The sequence below is a fragment of the Myotis nattereri genome, assembly GCF_964212035.1.
Source record: "Myotis nattereri genome assembly, chromosome: 10".
NCBI lineage: Eukaryota > Metazoa > Chordata > Mammalia > Chiroptera > Vespertilionidae > Myotis > Myotis nattereri.
This window is the reverse complement of record NC_138085.1, coordinates 54,274,189-54,296,948: the sequence shown is the minus strand read 5'-3', so window position 1 is coordinate 54,296,948 and position 22,760 is coordinate 54,274,189. Positions and strand designations below refer to the sequence as shown.

General features: G+C 40.7%; 1 protein-coding gene across 3 annotated transcripts in view; it reads left to right on the top strand.

The window, feature by feature from the left end:
• Positions 1-11,338: 11,338 nt before the first annotated feature.
• The window catches only part of ACYP2 (acylphosphatase 2), a 91,740-nt gene continuing 80,318 nt past the window's right edge, over positions 11,339-22,760 (top strand). Inside the window, exons 1-3 of one of the 3 annotated variants that reach the window (XM_081100740.1) lie at positions 11,377-11,641; positions 16,665-16,681; positions 18,584-18,693. In XM_081100740.1, the coding sequence (XP_080956866.1) occupies positions 11,503-11,641; positions 16,665-16,681; positions 18,584-18,693 (266 nt within the window). In that variant the 5' untranslated portion in view covers positions 11,377-11,502. Of the gene's footprint in view, positions 11,659-16,664; positions 16,682-18,583; positions 18,694-22,760 lie in introns of all 3 variants that reach the window. The other 2 variants (XM_081100741.1, XM_081100742.1) reach the window with 2 other exon arrangements.

Sequence of the window (22,760 nt, the reverse complement as noted above, 5' to 3'; positions counted from 1 at the left end):
ATATGAAACTGTGGTTTGATTTGACCATTCCAGCCTCAACCTATTCATAAGGGACTACTTTTTGAACAATGATGGAGGAACAGACCAGTGTTTTCAAAATGTAAAAAATAGTCCCAATGAATGGGAAATGCATCTGGAACAGTATTTAAACCATATCATGGAAGCCTTAAATATCATGCCACGAAGCTTGGACTTTGTAGATTCTAGGGGGCTCTTGAGGATTTTTAAGGAGTGCAAGGTACTTGGGCCTAAGCCTTCTTGGAAGTTATCTCCTAAAAAGGGCGACCTTCCATGTGGGAAGAGCTCAGGAGGTTTATCTCAGTGCAGTGGCAGATGCAATGGTGTGAGCACACTCCGCCTGTACAAGCTTCCTCGGCACACCAGGAAGTGGCAGCGCCCGCCTGAGCAAACCTCCTAGAGCCACTACATAGTACCCTGATCTTTCCTACTATTGGCTGCCCTAAGGATGGTGTAAACTTCTGATTGGTCAAGAATGTTATATATGTTGCTGCACTTACACAATAAACTTAGATCTGCGTCACTGAACCTGGTCTCCGGAGTCGGGCATGCCTCGTTAGGACTCCGTCGTCCTCACCCCCGAGGGACCCCCTGCTTCACTTCCAGGGCAAGGTATCTCCAGAGTAACAGTGCTCACCACATCAGGGAGCTATGTGGCCAGAGGGCTATGTGAATACTATGTATTCACCATTATAACTATCTGGCCCTAAACACCCCCTGTGTTCTATTTATTTATCCTTCTTTCCCTCCTCCAAGTAATTTTTAAGGCTTTTCAGATCTACAGTCAAAGTGCTTTACAAAATGTTTGTATCCAAATACCAGCAATGTGTGATAGTCCCCATTTTGGCACAACATCAGTAATACTGGATATTATTATTTTTTATTTTAGGGAACTTGATATTTCATTCCTGTTAGGACAAATACAACTAAGATAGGACTCTTAGTTACATGCCAGAGATTTAATACAAGCCAGCTTAAGCAAAATATGGGACTTATTGTCTTATTCATCTGGAGGCTGGCCTCAGGGTTGACTTGATTCAGGAATTCAATTGATGTCAGAGAATGTGCTATTCTTATTCTATTGCAGACAAGCTTTTTCTAAGGAGGGAGAGATGGTTGCAGGCAGCTCTATTTTTCAAAACTCTAGGCTTAGTTTTATTTCCATTTTTAGTTCAGGAGGCCTCTTGATATAATTCTACATTTATCAGAGCTCATTTTATTGCCATGATAGAAACCCAATTTCAGCTGATTTAGGCAAAAAAAAAAAAAAAAGTGAATCTATGGGCCATGGAACTGAAAAGTCTAGGGAGAATGGCTGCTTTCAGGAACAGCTAGATCCAGGCGCTCAAACAATGTCATCAGCACTTGACTTTTCTTTTCCAGCTGGCTCTCCTCCCTGTTGTCGTTATTCTCAGGCAAGCTTTCTCTGCCTATTGGAAAAATGGTTCCCAGGATGTGCCCAGACTGGGAATTGATCTCATGACCTCTAGGTGCATGGGTCGAGGCTCAACTGAGTCATTCTCCCTATGGCATTCATCACTTTATTTATAGAACAAGCTATCTCTGAAACACATGACCTTTGAAGAAGGCTAATTTTGCCCTGGCTCAGTTGGTTGAGTATTGGCCCATGCACTGAGAGGTCACCGTTTGGATTCCCTGTCAGGGCACATGCCTGGGGTTGCAGGCTTAATCCCCTGTAGTGGGTGTGCAGGAAGCAGCCAGTCGACGTTTTTCTCTCCCTCTCTCCTTCTCCCCTCCTCTCTCCTTAAAATATCAATAAAAACTGAAAAAAAAGGTCTAATTTTAAAGGCTGTAGTAGATAAGTATGTTGTAACCCATAATGCCTACTATATAGTAGGAATTCAATCAACATTTACTGAATGAATTTTCTTGTAAGTTTGCGTTTCCTATAACATCCATATCTAGTAGTAATTGATGATCAAGATAATATCATATTTAAGTGATCTGTTGAGTAAAGACCCCTAACAATTAAACTGCTTAGCATTTAAGGGTTTAGTATGCACCTAAAAGTATGTTTGAAGTATGACACTGAAATGAGAGAAAACTTAAGTAGTACTGACTGTGCTGGAAGATTGGAATAGTAATATTCACATGACCTGCCTTGCCTTGGGATAGTTGGTAGGTGGCAGCAGTCGACTAGAAATTATGGTTCATTTAAACAGGACATTATTTTAATGTTATTATATCAGCAATTCTTTTTCCAAATAAAACATTATAGCTGCAAAGCACTAAACAATAAATATAAATAAGCAGCCTATAACTGATTTACAGAATATATGTTACCTAAGCCATTATGCTATAGTCTCTTGGCAAAAACTTATTTTTCAAAACTCTAGGCTTAATTTTAGTACCATTTTTAGCTTGTTCTTTCTTATAATCTTTATTTCTTCTCTTTGTAAGCACTGACAATGTTAATGCTTCTTATTGACAGCAGGAGATGGCATATTTGAACGTTCATTCTGTTTAAACTTTGGTTTACTCTGATTGTGAAGATTTTGCCCCCAGGCATTGGCTAAGCTTCAGTTACAGAAAAAATAATCCATTTTAGACATTTAAACAGACATGGATTTAACATTGGGTATTAGACGGGTTGGATTATGAAGTTGTTGTGAAGACTAATGAAAGAGTTTCTGGATCAGTGGTTCTTAACTTTAGCTTCGCATCACAGCATCTGGGTTGCTTTTAAGAACAATGATTGTGGAATTCACATATTGAATTCACATATTGGGCATGTGTATGTGTACAGTCAGTAAGCTCCCCTGGTGATTCTAATGTGCAGCCGGGGTGGAGGACACTTTGAGGCTAATGTTTCAGGATCGACTCTCACTTTCTTGGGCCACCAAGGAAGCTACGGATTCTCCTGCTGAACGGAGAAGCTGCTGGTTTTAAAACTGTGCCTCCCCTGCCAGCATCAGGAAGCTGCTGTGGACTGGAAACTGCCACACCCAGGAAGTTGCCACTCCAGAACCCATCACGCTTGCTAACACTAACTAGTAAAACGTTGCTCTGCACCTTGCCTCTAGGTGCCAAGAAGCTACAGTCACGGTGACCTCAATGAACAATGCCCAGGAAAACGAAGCTCCCCTCGTAACTGTGCTTATCACAGAAGGACCAGCAGAGAGCCTCTGCCTTGGTCATGTCCTCCCTCCAGAGATAGCACAGTGCTTCTGACGGCAGAGTCTCTGTCATGCAGGAACCCTAACTGCAGGAATGTCTGGGAGATACAGCTTTAACTTTCCAGCCCTGCAGAAGGAAAGCAAGCTAGACAGAGATTCACGTGGAGGTCTGATACCAATCCAGTGTCCCACCAAAGGCATCATGAGATAGATGAGCTGAGCTGTCTTCTTCTTTATTCTTCAGGAACCAGTGATCGAACTCAAAGTCTGTCCCCATCCTTTACCTTTAGTCTCCCAGAACCAATCAAGCTTTCCACTTCACCCTCCCTTTTCAGAAGGCAGTTTGGTTACAATTCAGTTCATTTAGAATGATTCCGTTTTATTGCATTCGACTGCTTCCAATTTTGCTTCTATCTCTCAGGTACCCTAAGAGTTAATTTCTTAATGGGATTTAAGAGATTTTAAAAAATAAATTTTTATTGATATGAGAGAGGAAGGGAGAGAGAGAATAGTTTCAGATTTATAAAATTATTATGAAGATAGTTCAGGAAGTTTCCCCTATTATTAATATCTTACATTAACATGGCACATTTGTTATAATAAACCGGTATTGAAACCTAACTAAAGTCCATACTTTATTCAGAGTTCCTCGGTTTTTACCTGAAGTCCTCTTTCCATTCCTGAATCCCATCCAGAATACACTTTACATTTAGTCATTCTGTCTCCTAGGGCAGTGGTTGGCAAACTGCGTCTCGCGAACCACATGTGGCTCTTTGGCCCCTTGAGTGTGGCTCTTCTACAAAATACCACGTGTGGGCGCGCACGTACAGTGCGATTGAAACTTCATGGCCCATGCGCAGAAGTCGGTTTTCGGAAAGGAGACGAAACAAGTATACAAGACGAGTGTGGGTGGGAGAGTTGGAAGGGGTCGACCTCAGCGAATGTACCTCAATCAGATTGAGGACGTTTTTTAGCAAAGGCCAGCTTAGGAGTACCCTAATTAAGTTAATAACAATGTACCTACCTATATAGTTTAAGTTTAAAAAATTTGGCTCTCAAAAGAAATTTCAATCGTTGTACTGTTGATATTTGGCTCTGTTGACAAATGAGTTTGCCGACCACTATCCTAGGGCAATTCTGGGTTGTTTTGCAGGCTTTCTTTGTTTTTTTGATGACCATGACAATTTTGAGGATTATTGATCACATATTTTATAGAATGAAAATGGACTTCTATTTTTTATTTTATTTTAAAACTTTACATAAAAATTTCAAACATGTAAAAAATTAGAAATAGTATAATGAATCGCCATGTACCCATGACCCAGCTTAATAGATACCACCAATTCAATAAGTTTATTCTATCTAAACTGTTCTGCCTTCAACTCCCAAGGATTTTATTTTTGATATTTTAAAAAATATATTTTTATTAATTACAGAGAGGAAGGGAGAAGGAAAGAGAGATAGAAACATCAATGATGAGAGAGAATCATTGACCAGCTGCCTCCTGCACACCGCACATTGAAGATGAAATCCGCAACCTGTGCATGTGCCCTGACCAGGGATTGAACCCTGACCTCCTGTTTCAGAGGTCGATGCTCAACCGTTGAGCCACACCATCCAGGCAACTCCCAAGAATTTTAAAGCAAAATATGTTATACCACCCTTATATATTGCAGTTAAGGCCTCTAACAGATAAGGCCCTTTTAAAAAACATACCTATAATTTTATTATCACATGAGAAAGTTAAAGATAATTCTATAGTATTTAATAGTAAATCTGTGTTCAAATTTTATTTTAAAAAGTTATGAAAATATGTAACAGGATTTTAAAATATCAAGTTGGGGGAGGAAAGAAGCTTTAATGCTAAATGTACTTCTGCGTTTTGAATATTAACTTGGACTGTGATAAAGAAAAAGTGGTTCAAACCCAGGACAGAATCTCCTCTGGGAAGAAATATGTCTTCCTGATAAAATTGCTTAAGCAATTTTCTGATAAATTGTAATAAGATTAAAGGCCCTTCTGGGAAACCAGCTTACTTCCTCTGCTGACTGACAGCCTGATGTCTAATGATCTTGGGTCCAGTTTAGTAATAATTATCCAAGCATTTCTTTACTATAGAGTATCCCTTCCAAGAAGGAAGCATTACGTTGGTTTGTTGAGGCCTCTTCAGTTGTGAGATTTAATAATTTTTATCCTGTTGAGTCCAGCTCTTTCCACATAATTAATGGTTACAAAAATAATTCAGGAATAGAAATATGTTGATGGAGAAAGTAATTTTGGTTGTCCTTGAAATCAATTATACTTCAATATCAAATTTCTGAGACATCACTTTAGGAATCATTCCCAACTAACCCTTTGTGGTGGTGATTTATGGATTTACAGGCGATGCCTCCTCTGTTCCAATGTCATTTAGACCAGCAGTCGCCAACCTTTCGGACCTCACAGATCATCAGTGGTTCGCGGACCACCACTGATTTAGACACAGAGACTGTATTGTCTCTGTGTCTAATTCACCGTGGGAGGGATGAAGGAGGCAGCTAATAGATTTTTCGCTCTCACATCAATGTGTCTCTTTCTCCACTCAATCTAAAAATCAATAAAAATATTTTAAAAAATCATGTACTCATACAGTGCCAGTAGTGGTATATTTAAATTAGCACAGCCCTTTGAAAAACAATTTGGCCATATATATCAAGAACAATACATACTTACATACTTTTATTTTTTATTTTTTATACTTCTAAATAATTGAATAATATGGGAGGGAGCAACATGAATATGAATGAATTTAGGTATGAATATTTCTTTCATAGTACTTTTTTATGGTAGTGAAAAATTAGAAATAACCGGAGTGTATAACAATAGGGACTCGGTAGGTAAATTTATGGTTATATTCACTTAGAGTACCATAAGGTAGGGTGGGGGACGGTAAAAGAGGGTAAAGGGGGGATATATGGAGACTTGACTTGGGGTGGTGAGCACATAGTACAATATACAGATGATGTATAATTATATACCTGAAACTTAACTTTATTAACCAATGTCACCCCAATAAGTTCAGTAAAAATAGAATATCATGAAACTACTAAACTATTTATTGGAAAGGCTATAACATGGAAAAAGAAATAATAAAAATTAAATTTGTATTATGATTTTTAACTACTTAAAAATATATATGAAGAGCCCAGCCAGTGTGATCAGTGGTTGAGCGTTGACCTATGAACCAGGAGGTCATGGTTTGATTCCCGTCAGGGCACATACCTGGGTTGTGGGCTTGATCCCCATTAGGGAGTATGCAGAAGGCAGCCAATTAATGATTCTCATTCATCACCGATATTTTTATCTTCTATCTATCTCTCCTCCCTCTCTGAAATGAAAAAAAAAAAAAAGATAAGTATACATATATACATATTCATATGCATACATAATACATGAAGAGAATACTAAAAATGGTTAAGGTTTGTTTAGAATTATAAAATTTTCCTTCTGTTATTTAAAATTAGCTTAAATATTAGTAACATTTGCTTAAAATTTCTAAAGTATTCAAATCACATATTGTTGGCATTCCAAGCTTAAATGGTACATAAAAATTTCTGTCTGCTGATGTACTGCTGTTGGCAGACACAGTACATTTTTTAGCTAAGCAATGTCAATTGTTGCTATAGCACTACTAAAATTACAATACAGCTACATAATAATTGACAGGGGTACACTTGGGTAAATGTGGAAAAAGTCAAAGATTAATTATGAAAGGGAAAATGTCATCCTTTCCAGTCAGTGACAGGATTAGTGATAGTGACAGGACCTCAATGAGTTTGAATCTTATTTCTTGGAAGGCACAGTACTAGTGGGAAAGACACTAAATAATTAGGATGAAATCTGGTACATACTTGCACAGGCCACTGGACAGGATAGGGGAAGATTTGTGAGTGTCAGGAGATAGCCTACATAAAGTAGATCCGAGAGTAAATATTTTTAAAAATAAGGTCAGTTTGTGTTCAGAGAGCAGAATAATTCAAAGTGTCTTGATTATAGGTTATCTATAACCTATAGGTAAACTCATTAGTCAACAGAGCCAAATATCAACAGTACAACGATTGAAATTTCTTTTTTTTTAATTGCTTAAAGTATTACAAAGGGTATTACATATGTCTCCTTCCCCCCCCCCCTGCTCCCCGCCCTTGACAATCCCCTGGCCTCCCCTACCCCCCAGTGTGAAGAAGGGGAGGAAGAGGGGGAGGGGGAGGGAGAGGGAGAGGGTCAACAGAGCCAAATATCAACAGTACAACGATTGAAATTTCTTTTGAGAGCCAAATTTTTTAAACTTAAACTATATAGGTAGGTACATTGTTATTAACTTAATTAGGGTACTCCTAAGGCTTAGGAAGAGCCACACTCAAGGGACCAAAGAGCCGCAATTTGCCGACCATGGGTAGAAGGTTAAAGCAGTTTATTATGCTTAGAAAAATTTACTTCCTGGTGAGCTAATATGAAATCTTAATTTAAAGCAACCCATCACTCCAAAGAATCTGGATACAGCTATTGATCATCTGCTGCCATGTAGAATTCCAAATCCTTTCACTCTGAGAATTTGCATTTCTCAACATATCTGTTGGCTTCCAGACCTTTACATATGTCTCTGCATCTGGCCATAAAGCTAAAATAATCCTCTGCGATCTGATTCAATATTACGTGCCAGTTCTGTTAGAGAACACCACAAATCATCTAAAACTTGTTTAGAATGTGGTTAAATCATTTTAAAGTAAAATATATCCTGGAAGTTCTAATTTAGATAATTTTAAGTAATGAGGTTCCTGGTTTATTACAGAGACCTCACAATTTGTCTTCCTCTCATCTCCCTTCCAGTTCATCCTTTTCAATACCATATCTTCGAAGTCTCTCTGCACTACATTCCAACAAAATCAAAGGCTTCAGCCTTCACTAACCTCTGATTACCTGCTTAACCCCATCCTATAGGTCCGTGGTCGGCAAACTGCGGCTCTCGGGCCACATGCGGCTCTTTGGTCCCTTGAGTGTGGCTCTTCCTAAGCCTTAGGAGTACCCTAATTAAGTTAATAACAATGTACCTACCTATATAGTTTAAGTTTAAAAAATTTGGCTCTCAAAAGAAATTTCAATCGTTGTACTGTTGATATTTGGCTCTGTTGACCCTCTCCCTCTCCCTCTCCCTCCCCCTCTTCCTTCCCCTCTTCCTCCCCCTCCCCCTCTCCCTCTCCCTCAGGATCAAGCCTGCAATCCAGGCATGTGCCCTGACTGGGAATTGAACCATGACCTCCAGGTTCATAGGTTGATACTCAACCACTGAGCCATGCTGGCTGGGCAGATGCAGGCTTTTCAGTGCTAAATCTGGGACAGTCCTGAGCCAAACAGGATGCTTGATCATCTTAAGAGAAGAGATGGTGACATCCCTAATCTTTTTAAAATTCGAACTAATTCAGCAGACAAACTAGTTAGTTAAAAATTTACTAAATCCTCCCCCCAAAAAAGAATTTACTAAATTCTAGTAGCCACATAAGGGGATATCAAGACAAATGAAGACATATTGAAAAGAACACATCTCCTCCGAGAATTTTCAATCTAAGTTAGTCTTCCATTCATTCATTTGTTGACTCAACACATTTTTATTGACTGCCTGCCTATGCTAGGCACTGAGGGTGGGGATACATCAGTGAATAAGACAAACACGGAACCTGCCCTCATGAATCTGACTGACGAATGGAGAAGGCATTGAACCTGAGTGAAGAAAAGGTGAAATGGAAATAATTCTCACCTTGAAGTAGAGTTGGGAAGCTTAACTGAGTTAATGTCTGGAGACTCCATGAAAGGGAACATTATGTTACAATTATAATAACCACATGACCAGAGTCTTCTGAAAAGTCTTGATTTATAAGATCACATTTCCCCGTTTTTGTGTGATCGAAAAAAAAAAGGGGGGGGCATAAACCTAGAAGTCAGGAGAACTGAGGCTTAGTTCTGGTTGGGATACTAACTTCTGTTTGCAGGAGTCATTAAGGTCTTTGTTCCTCAATTCCCTCACAATACCCTGGCCTCCTTAGAACACCTCACAGCTGCATTGTGCACTCATTTGTGAATAAAAGGCTAATATGCAAATTAACCCTAACAGCAGAACTGCGAATGACTGGTCACTATGACACACACTGACCACCAAGGGGGCAGACGCTCAATGCAGGAGCTGCCCCCTGGTGGTCAGTGCGCTCCCACAGGGGAGCTCTGCTCAGCCACAAGCCAGGCTGATGGCTGCCAGTACAGCGGTGGTGGTGGGAGCCTCTTCCGCCTCCTCAGCAGCTCTAAGGATGTCCAACTGCAGCTTAGGCCTGTTCCCCGCTGGCAAGTGGACATCCCCCGAGGGCTCCCAGGCTGCCAGAGGAATGTCTGATTGCCAGCTTAGGCCCAATTCCCTGGGGAGCAGGCCTAAGCCAGCAGGTGGTCATCCCCCAAGGGGTCCCAGACTGTGAGAGGGCACAGGCCGGGCTGAGGGACCACACCCTGAGTGCACAAATTTTTGTGCACTGGACCTCTAGTTTTATATAAAGTTCTATATATTTTTAAGTTCACTAAATGTTCTAGGAATGTAACTACTATGTGAGCCAAGAGAAGATTAAACATTGTTTGCTGGGAACTTTACTAAGAAGCGTTCATTATTTTGAAAACTCATGGCTCAGCTAACAGTGCCCATGGTTTGTGCATCTCCAGTACCTGATCAAACTTGTGGTTGTTGGATTCACAGTGATAGTAGCCATAGGTCTGAGCCTCTGAGTGCCTAAGAGTTTACATTCTGATATATATTATTTTATTATAAGTGTGTTTTATTTATCCTTTGTTGTAAAGTTAGATCATTATGTTGGTTTACAAATGTTTTGGGTAAATTGTATTACCCATGCATTTCATTTCAGGATAGCAGAGGCAGCATTACAAAATGTTTGTTACAAAGAGGGGGCTTTAGGCCTGATAGAGCTCTGGCCAGTAAAAACAAGCACAAGCCAAAAAGCAGACACATAAACACAATCCACGAGTGGAAAAAACCTCTGGAGGATGTTGCGTCTGTTTCCCATAGGTTGGCTTGAGTTCTGGGGGCCTGGGTAGAGCTGATCCTTGGACTCCTTTGAAAAGGTGCAGGGGCTTCTGTAAACGCCTCTTATTAGCCCTTAGCATTACCTTGACTCTGACCAGCCGCGTCCTGGCTTACACCTGCCTTCCTCTGGTGGATTGTTTGATAACTGACCTTGCACACCAGCCATTTCTGTTCAGCCTTCCTATTATTCCCTTCACGACATTGGAAATCAGTGTTTTTAGATGCTGAATCCAGATAAACCCAGATAGAATAAACAAATCTGACTTCACTTTTACTTTCTGTATGGACAGGATCCATTAGCGTATTTTCCATACAAATAGGGGCTGTCAGGTACCATGTTATTCATCTCAAGGCGTATTTTAATATACTAGTAGCACAAAGGCAAAAGATTTAAACTGAAATGCTTGCTGTGTATTGTGGTTCAAACTTTCTGGTTGTCATGAAGCCTGAGAACCTTAGCTTTCTTTTTTAACTTTTTTTTTGTTTTTAATGTTAGCTTTCTACGTATATGCCATAGAATGAGCTCTCAAAAAAATTACGTAGAAAACTTAACTGAGCAGAAGAAACTTTGGGCAAAATTTTAAAATTTTAGCTCAATCTAGGCAGGGCCTCAGATACTTGATGATCACAGGCCATTTTAAATGATTAAATCTAGGCAATTGGGATGTTGCTGAAAAAAATCAAAACTACAAAAATGCTGTAATAGTGAACAGGAGATAAGCTTTCTTTTCTGCTTTGACTAACATAAAAGAATTTAGATTTTTAAAAGTGTCTTGCCCCTAAATATGCCAGAATTCATGGAGAATCCGAACGGAGGCCCACAGCCTCGGACTCCCTAGAGGCGGCGGGGGAGGCGGCCATCCTCCCAGGAACGGGCTCCATCCCCGCAGGTTCGGCGGACGCTCACCCGTTTAATGCAAGCTCAGCAGCCAACGCCGCCGCATCGCCAATGAGCAGGTCTGTCCTTTCAAAAGCACTCACTTGGGGACCGAGCTCCTGACGTCTGGGCACAGCAGCGGCCTTACTGACACCCAGCGGGGCGGGCGCGCCGCGCGGTCCCAGCAGAGGGGGGCGGGGCGGGCCCAGGCGCCGGGGCGAGCGGTCTGTCCTCCCGGCGTCCCGCCGCCCTCACCCCCGGCCGGTCCTCCCAGCATCCCGCCGCCCGCTCCCGCCCGCGGTCTCATTTGCCGCCGTCCTGCGCGTGACCCGGCGCGGGGTGCGCCGCGCGGCCCCATGTGCCCCCTCCTGCTCGCAGTCGCCGCGCCCCGAACCCCGCTCCTCTCGCTCCTGCTCCTCCGCAGCGGGCTCGCCGCCATGTCCACCGCGGGGCCCCTCAAATCCGTGGACTACGAGGTGTTCGGGAGAGTGCAGGGTACGGGACGCCCTACTGTGGGAGGCCAGGAGGTGTTAGGGGAGGAAGGGGGAGGACAGAGAGGGGCTCCCCCTCCTGGGCCCGGACTTCCGCTCGGCGGTGACACAGCAGCCGAGGGCGAGGCGGCGAGACGCGCATGCGCTGGAGAGCGGGCCGGGCGGGGCGGGGGTGGTGGTGGGTGAGCTGGGGGAGGGGGAGGGGGAGGGGAGGGGGAGGGGCCGGGCCATCCTCTCCTTTTTAATCTCCACATTTTTGGGAAGCTCCATGTTTCCCCTCCCCAGCTTCTGTGCGTTAGGGACTTTGAGATGAGCATCAGTGGGCTGACCACCTTTGTTTTTAGAGCATTTGTAGCTATGGCGTGGTTTATAATGTTCCTTATGTTTCATTACAGTCCGGCTAGACCAGCGGTTCTCAACCTGGGGGGTCGAACTACCCTTTCACAGGGGTCCCTAAGACCATCGGAAAACACATACATAATTACATATTGTTTTTGTGATTCATCACTATGCTTTAATTATGTTCAATTTGTAACAGTGAAATTGGGGGTCACCACAACATGAGGAACTGTATTAAAGGGTCGTGGCATTAGGAAGGTTGAGAACCACTGAATTCTAGACTAATATATTCCGAAAGTTTGAAAGGGAAATCGATTAAGCTGTGCATGGGTTCTCTGATGTTTTACCAGCTCTCAGGTGAACGCCGATGGCGCCCGTGCACATGGATTGTGGCCATCTGCTGGTTTCCCTGTGCTGTAGAAATGCAAGTGTGTTTTTGACAGTGTTAGCTTGGTGTTAGGAGTGGCTTCTAATTCCTTTTCTCGTCTTTGTTCCTGTAGCGTTTCATTTATAGTTCTGTTCTACTTCTTGATTTTACTTTAACCCATTTTGCCTTCCACTGCAGTTATTTATGTACTCATGTCTGTGTCTCATTAGACAATAAGGACAGTATTTTGAAGGTCAAGCTGGTGGCTTGTTTTTATAGCCCCTGCACGCTGTGCTTGTCCTGGGGACTTCAGAAGTGTCTCAAATTAAAGTGCTTGGGATAGTTGGCTTGGAGAAAACACCTTAGCGCAGTGGCCAGCTTAACTATTTGAAAGTTGCCGTGGTGTGTGGCTCCAGGGGACAGACCCTGGATGGATGGAGAAAGGGTGAAATGAGGCAGAATTTTATTCCATATAAAGAAGGCCTTTCTAGCCCCTACGGTGTTTAAAATCACTAAGGGCTGCTTTGTAAGGTGGTGACTGTCTGCATTCAAAATTGGCACCTGCAGTCAGACCCCAGGATGAAGGGGTACATTACAAAAGGAAAATTTGATTTTGCATGAAAGGCGGCTGACATCATATGATTTCTTGAATACCAGTATTCTTTTGTAGATTTAAAATAGTATTTCCTTTGCAATATTCACCTCAGAGTCGCTCACGGACACATCTTTGCACAGAGTGAGGTGCCGTTGCAGCGGATTGAGCCTTGGCTGAGCAGCATATGGTGCTCGAGTCTTTCATAACTGAAGGGGCTGATGCCTGTCCCAGTTTCCAGAGCAGTGTGTCTGTAAAAAACCTGTCCGTGTCATATCAGCTTCCTTGCTCTTTAGCACATGAGGTGGAAGCAATGCAGAGAGGCCACAAAAGCCCATAGGAACGGCTCCCACACAGGCCGCGTCCCCTGAGTGCTCTGCTCCAGCCAGTGCCAATCGGCTGCAGAAAATCTGTCCCCAATTGGCTTCTTGTTTTCTTTGTGTGCCTCCTTCTGTTGCACAGTATGCTTCAGACGAGGGATCAGGACTCTCAGAAAGATTCTGGGGAAATTCCAAGTGGATTATGGAGCTTTGAATGCTAATTCCCGCGTGGTTCATTGCTTCTCAAAGTTAACGGGCTGGAGGTCCTGTCACCTCTTGCTGCTGCGAATTCCTTCTAAGGCTTTAAAATAGGGGCTGTGGTTGAGGGGCTGAGTAAATAACACCTCTCTTCATTGTGTGAGCTATTGATTGACAAGTAAGGCCAAGAATAAAGCAGAGCCCGGCTGGTGTGGCTCAATGGGTGAGCATAGACCTATGAACCAGGAGGTCCAGGTTACATTCCCAGTTAGGGCACACGCCCAGGTTTCTGGCTCGATCCCTAGTAGGGGGCGTGCAGAAGGCAGCCGGTCAATGATTCTCTCATCATCGATGTTTCTATCTCTTTCTCCCTCTCCCTTCCTCTCTGAAATCAATAAAAATATATTAAAAAAAATAATAAAGCAGAGTTTGGGGGATATGGTGTGTTTCTTCAGGTAAGTGCACCTTATTATAATCTGTACTGCCAAATCAGACACAGCCGCCAGGCACTGGCAGGCCTCCCTGTGGGCAGAGCAGAAGGCATGACCTCTGAGGGTACCTCACTCCCAGGAAAAGGAGGGAAAGGAAGCACTTGGGCTGTGCACAGTTCTCCTTCCAAATTTATCCATTAGATTGGTCACTCCTTATCTCAAAGGAGGAATCAGAAACAGGGTAGAGAGGGTAGAGAGTGGCCAAGGGTGGCACATTGATGGCTGTTCCTCCTCAAAGAAGGAACTATCCTGAGGGCAAAGAAGCTTTCTCCTCCAGAAGGAAGTTATAAAATCTAGAGGGAGCACAACCGTTTAGTCCTGGTTGCAGTACTGCAAGATGATCTGGACTGCAGGGTTCTTGGTGTGGCGTGATAGGAAAAGTCAGGGATGTGGTATGGTCCCAACCTGGAGAATGACTGCTGTTCTCCCACCGGTAGAGGTGGGAAGGACTAACATCAGCAGGTCCTTGGTTGAGGCTTGCAGGAAAGATCTGGCAGGAGCGTCCTCATCCAAGGTTTTCCCTTTATACTCTCCCTGCTCCTGACTGTAGGGTGACTATGATTTCCGCTCCAGCAGCCCTCCCAAAACCTAGAGCAGTGATGGCGAACCTATGACACGCATGTCAGAGGTGACACGCGAACTCATTTTTTTGGTTGATTTTTCTTTGTTAAATGGCATTTAAATATATAAAATAAATATCGAAAATATAAATCTTTGTTTCACTATGGTTGCAAATATCAAAAAATTTCTATATGTGACACGGCACCAGAGTTAAGTCAGGGCTTTTCAAAATGCTGACACGCCGAGCTCAAAAGGTGAGCCATCACTGACCTAGAGGGTAAGGCCAAGGAAATCACAGGGGCCTTGGCCCTGACCTCCCCGAGGGATGGGGGAAGTGGGGAATGGGGAATGAATGCTGAAGGGAAATGTGAGGGGGCTTCTTTTTGGGGTGATGGGAATGTTGTGCAATTAGCTACTGGTGATGGTTGCGAAACTGTAAATCTACTAAATATCACTATATTTAGTATACTTTGAACACTTTAAAAAGGGGGTATTTAATATTATATGAATTATATCTCAGTTTTTTGAAAAGCCTCACGCACACACACAAAAAGGAAAGCAAAATACTCTCAGGTGCTGCTGGTGCTGCTGTTCCATGGACCACTCTTGGAGCAGAAAAAAGCTGGACCAGATGTTTCCAATTTCTGTTTACTTCAGTTGTATGCGCTTATTTTTCATGATGCTAAACTAACAGCAGGCAGCGCTCTTCACTGTTGAGGAGCTCAGAGGGGACCATGCACAGTGCAGCAGTGACCAAACCTTCAACTCTACTGGGGCCTTCCAGGGTCTTCTCACTCCTAGGGTAAACCACTACACACGGGCCCACAGTTATGCCGTTTTCTCTCCTGTGTTGTCTCTCTTCTACATGGTGTGAAAACTTTCTTGAGTTTTCTGGCACTTTCTTTTATATCTGCTAGCTAATGTCTTTCCCTCCATCTATATAACAGATTCCCTTTCAGATCAATACTTCCACTCATCATTCCTCCACCTTTTATATGTAGCATTTAAAATATTTTTATAGCTCTACAAAAATTCCATTTGTGAGGTTATCTTGTCTTTATTGCTTTACTACTCTTTTTCTTTATGTTCTTTTGGTGCTACAATACACTATCATCAGGAAACAAATGATATTTCTTATTATAAATCCACTTACAGAATTACATAAAATTACCTAACCCACTGAATCCTTCTGTATTTTCTTAACCAGGCTCAATTGTTGTATATTGAAGCAATATTTTTTGCCTGATTCATCCCCTGTGATTTCCCGAGTTTTTTCTTATAATTTCTTTTTCAAATGAGATATAATTTAAATTCAGTAACATTCATCTCTTTTAAAAATAACTTTATTGATTTCAGCGAGGAAGGGAGAGGGAGAGAGAGAGCTAGAAACATCAATGATGAGAATCATAGATCAGCTGCCTTCTGCATGCCACACACTGGGGATCGAGCACTCAATCCAGGCATGTGCCCTGACCGGGAATCGAACCGTGATCTCCTGGTTCATAAGGCAGCGCTCAACCACTGAGCCACACTGGCTGGGCTAACATTCACCCTTTTCAGTGAACAGTTTCATGGGGTTTGAAACATGCAGGCAGTCATGTAACCACCGCAGTGGAGATATACAGAGCGGTGGGTGTTATCCTCCAGAGTTCCCTGGTGCCCTCCTCTCTCCCCTCCCAGCCCTTTGCAACTGATGTTTCCTGACCCCGTAGTTTGCCTTTTCCAGAAGGTGGAATTAACATTAAAACAGAAACATTTTATTACGTTTCAACTTGGATTTAGTCCTTGTCTTTAAAGAAGAAATCCTAAAAGCTGAGGATAGGTAAATGTTATGTCAAATATACTCAACTGACCTTATAATAAGCATTTGATTTTAATTAGCATTTTAAAATAGACTAAATATACTGTTTGGCATTCTATTATACTTTGAATGATATATTCAGATTACTAATTTTTCCCAAAAGTGATCTTCCCTTTATCTTTTGATTTTTAAAAGAAAATAAATTTTTACAACACATTTTGACTATATTCAGACATTAAAAATTTTGTTCATTTCATTTACGTACTATTGAATAAAATAGGTGAAAATTAAGTTAGGAAATAGATGATTTTTTTGAAGGTAGACAAGCTGACTTTATTTCTATCTTCCTTTTATACAGGTGTCTGCTTCAGAATGGTAAGTCGGTATAACCTGCTTTGGTGGGGGTGGCGGTACATTTGTTTTATCCACAGTTATTTCTAATCGCAGATATGGAGCAGCTCTCTACGTAGTGCTGGTCTACTGCTTATTTCCCATCCTTGACAGCAAGGAAAAATGTATTTTTATTTCTTCACACTCAAATTACTGGTTGAGGTTTTTATGAGAGCTGTCTTTACAAAGTGGTCTATTAAAAACATTACAGCGTTCTTAGCCTTTAGCTAGTATTTTCTATGAATTTCAAAATACCTCTCTTGAGGTGGTTAAGTTAAACCTTTTGATTAGGTATATTAATACAAATATGGGCTCTTCCACTTGTTCTGGAGGGAAGAAACCCTCTACCCAAGGGCATGTGTCTCAGATTGCATAACGAAACATGCTCATGTTGCGTAAGGTAGTGGCCCCCAGGTTTCTAGAAGTTAAAACTACTTGTTGCCTTTAAAATACTGATTTTGTTGTCATACTCCTTTCCTAAAAGTTAAATGTGACTTGTATTTTCACCGACTTATCTGAGCTGGCCGACCCTAGATTAGGTCTCTGTTCCTAACCTCTGAGTACTCTCACAGGTCCCACCGATACGCCTCCACATTTTGACATAGTTGTATCCTCTACGATCAGATTGTCTCTTTTTTTGTTATTACCTATGAGAGCTTGACTTACTTGCAGAACCAGCTCGTACATCAACCCTAGCTATAACCATCTCAGTTTGGGTTGCTTCATATTGTTTGGAACGTAGAGAGAGATCGTGGTCACCCTGGCTTCCAAACAGAACATGTCTTTAAAAAGTTCTAGTTAGAATGGGTCCAAAGAATTTTAGTATGATGTAGTTAAAATGACTCAAAATAAAAATTTTGCTAGGTTTTGCCCTGGCTGGTGTGGTGTGGTCGGGCATCATCCAGTGCACCAAAAGGTTTGCAGTTAGATTCCTGATCAGGGCACATGCCCAGGTTTCGGACTCCATCCCCAGTAGAGGGAGTGCAGGAGGCAGCCCATCGATGTTTTGCTCTTCCGTTGATGTTTCTTTCTTTCCCTTCCTCTCTTTCTCTAAAAATAAATGTAAACAAAATTAAAAAAAAATATTTCTAGGTTTTTATTTGCCAGTAGTATAAGTGAATTTGGAACCAGGAAAAGGACTTAAAAAACACACAACCTATTAAGAATAATAGGAAGCCCTAGCTGGTTTGGCTCAGTGGATAGAGCATCAGTCTTCGGACTGAAGGGTCCTGGGTTTGATTCTGGTCAAGGGCATATGCGCAATATGCGAACTCGATCCCCAGAAGAAAGGGAGGGCAGGAGGCAGGAGGCAGCTGGTCAATGATTCTCTCTCATCATTGATGATTTATATCTCTCTCCCTCTCCCTTCCTCTCTAAAATCAATACAAATATATTAAAAAAAAGAATAATAAGGAAAATAAATTTACCTAGAGAATTATAACATTTGTTATGATTCAGAAAGCAACAGAATATTTTAACCCAGTACTTTCTATTGCTTATAACTGGATATTTTTCTCAGTGATTGAGAATTGTAGAGTGGTCATCATTAGAAACCCAGATTAACAATGTAATTTTGTGTTAGCTGATGCAAGGGAATGCAACTGAATTTTATTACTCCCCAAACACATCATAAAAACTGTGTTTTGAAGTAATTCCCAGGATCAGTTTATTTTCTCATAACATGCTTGTCTTTAATGAAAGTGGAATTTAACAAAAATTCCACTTAAGTGAAGTTTGTTATAAATAGAGGTATTAATTACTGTTGGTCAGTTGTATAATTTTAGGAAGAAATTATCAGCTTAGTGCTTTTTGAATGTTAGAATCAAGTGTTAAAAATTCTGGCTTTTGATGATGGACTTCCTTTCTCTTGTTTTCTCCTGAAACCAGTACACAGAAGGTGAGGCTAAGAAAATAGGAGTGGTTGGCTGGGTGAAGAATACCAACAAAGGCACTGTTACAGGTCAAGTGCAAGGCCCTGAAGAGAAAGTCAACTCCATGTAAGTAGCAAGACTAATAACACACTCATGCCATTTATGAACTTAATTTTTTTTAAAATATATTTTTATTGATATCAGATGGGATGGGAGAGGGAAAGAGAGGGAGAAATATCAATGATGAGAGAGAATCATTGATTGGCTGCCTCCTGCACACCCTGTACTGGGGATCGAGCCCACAACCCAGGCATGTGCCCTTGACCAGAGTCGAACCCGGGACCCTTCAGTCCGCAGGCCGACACTCTATCCACTGAGCCAAACCGGCTAGGGCCATTTATGAACTTATTTTAATGTTTCATTGGATAATAGGAATATAGTATCGATGTGCCAAATTCGGTTTGTAGATTATAACTAAACTGACATGCTTTTAGGCAGACCAACAAAGAAATTCTCAGAATTGGGAATGGAATTTCTGCATTTAGGAATGGATTTCCCATGTGTACAGGCTCTCAAAAAGATCAATGGCACCACTCTCCAATCTCTATGAATTGTGTTTTAATTCTTCTCTGACATGTGGGAAATATCTCTCATCTGAATGGTTGTGATAGAAGCATATGCCTTAAGATGATTGAAGTTCTTTCCCCCCAATATATTTTATTGATTTCAGAGAGAAAGAGAGAGGGAGAGAAAGAAACATCAATGATGAGAATCACTGATTAGCTGCCTCCTGCATCCTTCATACTGGGGATCAAGGCTGCTACCCAGGCATGTGCCCCTACTGGAAATCAAACTGTGACCTCCTGGTTCATAGGTCAACATTCACCCACTGAGCACACCAGTCAGGCTTGAAGTTCTTCAAGTAGCCTTCAAGGCAAAAAGATTATCATCTCCTTTTTATTGTTTAAATATCTTTTTAAAAATGTAATTGTGGAGCTTTTGAGATCTTGCTCCCAGCATGTCATCAGTTTGACTGAAATAAACTCATAAAAATTAAAAAGAAAATCTAATTGTAATTTTATTTTTACTATCAGTGAAAGTGTGTTTGATGAGCTCTATATGAGTCCTTGCCCACCAAAGGAGACCAAATTCAGAAATACAGGAAAAAGTGCCTTGTCATTTTCAAAGGCCTTATCTTTTGAGGTTTGTAAATTCTACAGCTCTCTGCAGTCTTTGTAAAATAAATAAATAAATAAATAAATAAATAAATAAATAAATAAATAAATAACATGTTTTGAGCATATACAATATGTTAGGCAGTATGCTAAACACTTTACATAGATTATCTTATGTAATTTTACAAGGATCTTATGAGGGAGGTGCTAATTAATACCCAATTTATTTTCTTTTATTGTTTGCAATTTATCTTTGTTTTCACTGCTTAATATTTTCAGATTTAAAAAGCAATGCTTTTTTATTTATTGTAATAGGTGAAATAGTAAGATACAGAGAGATATAAAAGCAAAGCTGATAATCTGCCCCTTCCCCTCTGCTTCCTTCCCTTTGGGTAACATGTGCCAACTTTCCGAAGCTTTCACTTTTCATTTAAAAGTATTTAAGCCTAGCCAGTGTAGCTCAGTGGTCAGAGTGTTAGCCTGTGCGCCAAAGGGTCTCAGGTTCGATTCCTGGTCAAGGGCATGTACCTGGGTTATAGGTTTGATCCCCAGCCCCAGTCGACGTTTCTCTCTCCCACACCCTCCCTCCCTTCCTTTCTCTCTAAAAATCAATGGGAAAAATATCCTCAGATGAGGATTAAGAACAAAAAAAAGTATTTAAGCATACATTTATAATTAGGGTTTTGCTTGCTTTTACTGAAATAGAATACTTAATGCATATTTTTCTGTAATTAGTTTTGTCGTTTGATGGACATTCATCAGTAAATGTATAACTACCAACTCCTTACTTTTCTAATTTCTTTATTTATAGGTACTTACTTGTGTTTGTGGGTAAAACTGCATCCCAACTTGAAAAGTGGGGTCCAGAAATTCAATTTTATTAAATGTTAATGGAAAACGATATTTTTGGGTAGGATTATCACAACATGCACAAAAGATTGTAAGACTTAATATAGGATTTAATATTGTATAGGACTAATAGTTCACTGCACAAGGAAATGCCAGATGACCAGGAGGGAGAGTGAGGATGGGGAACGTGTGGAGGAGGGGCATTCATGCCGATTATGTTATACCCTAGTCCATGTTGTAGCAGGTTTCTGATTAACATCAGTGCAATCGTATTATACATTCTGCTCATTTTTTCCTTCCCACCCCTTGCGCATCCCTGCCCCTCCCCCCTCACACTACCAGCAATCTGTGCTGGCGACCTGGTGCATTTCCTTCTGTATTTGTCTCCATGTTCACCTTTCATGCGCACGCGCCGCACACACACTCACACACACACATTGGGTGGACATACCTTTGGGTTGTGATCAAGGTTTGTTTTTTTAAAATGGGATTATTGTATATGCACTTCTCTATATCTCACTTTTATCATTAAAAAATACACCCAGAAAAATTTCTCCAAGTCAAATGGTATAGCTCTAATCTATTCTTTTTAATAGCTGCTTATAATTCTACAGTATAAATGTACCAGTATTTATTACCTTATTGTTGGGAACTCATTTTGTTTCCTTGTGTTTTTTGGTGGTTTTTTTTTGTTGTTTTTGTTTTGGCCATAAGAGCAGTACTATAATAAACATTTTATTGGTGACTTTATTTTTATGGGATAGATTCCCAGGAGTGTGATTTGTTGGTTGAAGTGTCTGTGTACTGTTAACTTAAAAATATTTGTCAGATTGCTTTCAAAACAGTTCTAAACAAATTACATTATTTTTCTCTTTATCTTGTCAGTAATTTTTCTTTTATCTGATTGGGAATAGAGTAATATATGACTTTTTTACTATTATTTGCATTTTTAACTTTTATAAACTCAAATATGGCTCTCTTTTCTTTCTGGTTAATAAACAGACTGTAAAAGTTGTTTCCTAGGTTTCTGCCTAACTTTTTGATGCTTTATTTATTACATTGCTTATTTACTCCATCTGGAATTTGTTTTTATTTTATGAGATTGGGGACTGACTATATTCTCCCAGATGGATAGCCAGTTGTGCCAGCACTGTTTATTAAATAATCACTCTTTCCCATTGAATTGAAATACATTTTTGTCATATATATTAAAATCTCATATCAACTGGGTTTTATTTCTGGATTCTCTGTTCTGATTATATGCCTAGAGTAATGTTCCATATTGATTTAATTAAAGTGACTTTCTAGTATATCTTCTTTCTTTTTCATTCATTTATTTGTTTTATTGGGTATTTCACTCTAAACTTTAAGATACTTTTATCCATTTAATTGGAATTACGTTTGTGTTATTGAAAACTTACCTGATTGTCTTATAAACATGCTTTTTAAAATAAACTTTATTTTTAGAAGTTTATATTTACAGAAAAATTGTGAAGATGGAATAGTTTCCATATATTCTCTACCCTGTTTCCCCTATTAACATTTTACATTAGTATGATGTATGTTACAGTTAATGAACCCATATTGATGCATTAACATTAACTACAATCCATATATCATTCATTCATATTTCCTCAGCATTTACCTAATGTTCCTTTTCTCTTTTAGGAACACAAATTTAACTTGCTTTTAAAAATATATATATATATATTTTATTGTTTTTTTACAGAGAGGAAGGGAGAGGGATAGAGAGTTAGAAACATCGGTGAGAGAGAAACATCGATCAGCTGCCTCCAGCACACTACCTCCTGGGTATGTGCCCACAACCAAGGTACATGCCCTTGACCAGAATTGAACCTGGGACCCTTCAGTCCGCAGGCTGACGCTCTATCCACTGAGCCAAACCGGTTAGGGCTTAACTTGCTTTTTAATTCTACATTGTTATGATATTAAGAAGCTTAATATTCAATGATCCCATCTAAGAAGATGGATGTCTTTTCATTTGCTCAGATTTTTATTTTATTTATTTATTTTTCTAAATATATTTTCATTGATTTCAGAGAGGAAGGGAGAGGGAGAGAGAGAGGTAGAAACAATGATGAGAGAGAATCATTGATCAGCTGCCTCCTGCATGCCCCCTACTGGGGATCAAGCCTGCAACCCGGACAT